At 52.4% G+C, this 1,901-nt stretch overlaps 1 protein-coding gene across 1 annotated transcript in view; it reads left to right on the top strand.

Moving 5' to 3' along the window:
* The window catches only part of TOR2A (torsin family 2, member A), a gene marked incomplete at its 5' end in the record, with an annotated part of 2,806 nt that extends 1,035 nt beyond the window's left edge, over positions 1 to 1,771 (top strand). The window contains 3 exons of the mRNA XM_009867961.1: positions 318 to 493; positions 834 to 961; positions 1,527 to 1,771. Of these exons, the coding sequence (XP_009866263.1) occupies positions 318 to 493; positions 834 to 961; positions 1,527 to 1,771 (549 nt within the window). The remainder of the gene's footprint in view (positions 1 to 317; positions 494 to 833; positions 962 to 1,526) is intronic.
* Between the last annotated feature and the right edge of the window lie 130 nt (positions 1,772 to 1,901).

Genomic DNA, 1,901 nt, shown 5'->3' with positions numbered 1-1,901 from the left:
GAAAGAGAAGAACATGGGGAACTGTAGGAGTCTGAATCCCCAGCTTTAGTTTGCTGCCTCCTCCTTTAAATCTGTAATAAAAGATCTAGAGCAGGCTAATAAACTTGGTAAAAGCCACTGTGCCAAATCCAGAAAAAAGGAGGCCTACCTGGTGCTGTTCCTGCTGTGAGTAGGTGTTGCTGTGCAGGGAGAAACTGCTTTCAGCACCTTCAACTCTTCTTGAGCTCAGGCCTCAGCCTTTGCTCCAGGGTAGCTCGAGCCTCCCTTGCTGCCCTTGGTATCTCACTGCCTTATGGCTCGCTGGATTTTTTTCCCAGGAAAACCTGAAGCGCTGGATCCAAGGGAACTTGACAAACTGTGGCCGGTCAGCTTTTCTCTTTGATGAGATGGACAAGATGCACCCAGGCCTCATCGACGTGATCATACCGTTCCTGGGACCCTCATGGGTTGTCTACGGGTCCAACTACCGCAAAGTGATCTTCATCTTCATAAGGTAAGAGAGGCCCCTCTGCAGCATCACAGGGCCTTCCAGCGTACCGCTTCTCATTTGGGCCGAGGTCATGCATGCTTCGGAGCACACACCTGTTCTGCTTTTCCTTCTCCAAGCCTTGAGCCTCTACGAGGACCAAGAAATATTAGTTGGTTGTGAAGAGACAGACCTGGAGAGCCTAAAAAAGCTCTCCCATCCCTATTACTAGGATGCCTTTACAAGAGTCATTTTAGGGTGGGCAGCTGGGAGATCCCAGCTTGTGCTCATACAGGCAGGTGCCACCTCTGTCCTGCAACACCATTTTCCTAGATACAGATCTAATAAGCCTCTTACTCTTGTGCAGCAACGCGGGAGGGGAGCAGATCAACGAAATGACGCTGGATCTCTGGCGTGCCCACAAGGACCGGGAGGAGATCAGCCTGCGAGACTTGGAGCTGGCCATCTCCAAAGCCGTGTTTGAAAACCCTCAGAGTGAGTCGGTGGAGCAGAGCGCTTCCTGCAGGGTCAGAGCCCGGCAGAGGGAGCCAGGCACATTCCAGGCAGCCAGCGGCACCGCCTGCCGCCTCCCAGGCAGCCAGAAAGAGACAAGGGAGTTTTGAGGGAAGGGGTTTCCTGGCACAGAGAAGGAATAACCCAGCTTTCCAAGCCAGGAGACCCACTGCCACGTTTAGCAAAATTCTTTAGGGGAGAGGTGTACTCACAGCCGGGCGATGGCAAACAGCACAGCATGCTCGCTGGAAGGGCGCCGAGACATACCAGTCCCCACCGCCTGCCTGGCTGTCCTTGGTTTGTCCTTGTCACAGGGAGCAGAGCTTAAATTCTGACTAGTCAAGATAAATCCCTCCCATTCCTGGAGAACAAGTCTACTGGGGGGAAAGGGGGTCACAGCTGATGGGGTCAGCTCTCTTCTTGCACAAAACTGGAGCAGATCTGTCTTCAGCCTGGTATTTTGGCTTCACACAGAACAGCTCTTTGAATTCCAGGGACTGCAGAGACTCTCTGAAGGTAAAACCTGTCTCTTCCTTTGCTTTTGCAGGTGGGTTCTGGAAATCTGGGATCGTTAATGAACACCTCATTGATTTTGTTGTGCCATTCCTGCCATTAAAGCACCACCACGTAAAACAGTGCGTCATCAGCGAACTTGTCCAGCAAGGCCTCGAAGTACGTCCAGATGTTGTCCAGGAGGTGGCTGACAGCATCCCCTACTTCCCAGAAGAAGAAAAAATATTCTCATCAACGGGCTGCAAAACAGTGGCCTCTCGGATCAGTTTTTTCTTCTAGTCACTAGCGAGGGCCTCGCTCAGATCCATCAAGGATGTACATGGAGCTGTAAAGCAGCAAAGCCCAGAGCTGGTGGGATGAGCAGCAGGAGCTGCGTGTTCCCTCCCAGCAGCACAGGGGCTCTCCTGCT

Source organism: Apaloderma vittatum, unplaced genomic scaffold (assembly GCF_000703405.1).
Source record: "Apaloderma vittatum isolate BGI_N311 unplaced genomic scaffold, ASM70340v1 scaffold36250, whole genome shotgun sequence".
Classification (NCBI taxonomy): Eukaryota; Metazoa; Chordata; class Aves; order Trogoniformes; family Trogonidae; genus Apaloderma; species Apaloderma vittatum.
Note: the sequence above shows the minus strand (reverse complement) of the source record. Positions and strands in the feature narration are given on the sequence as shown.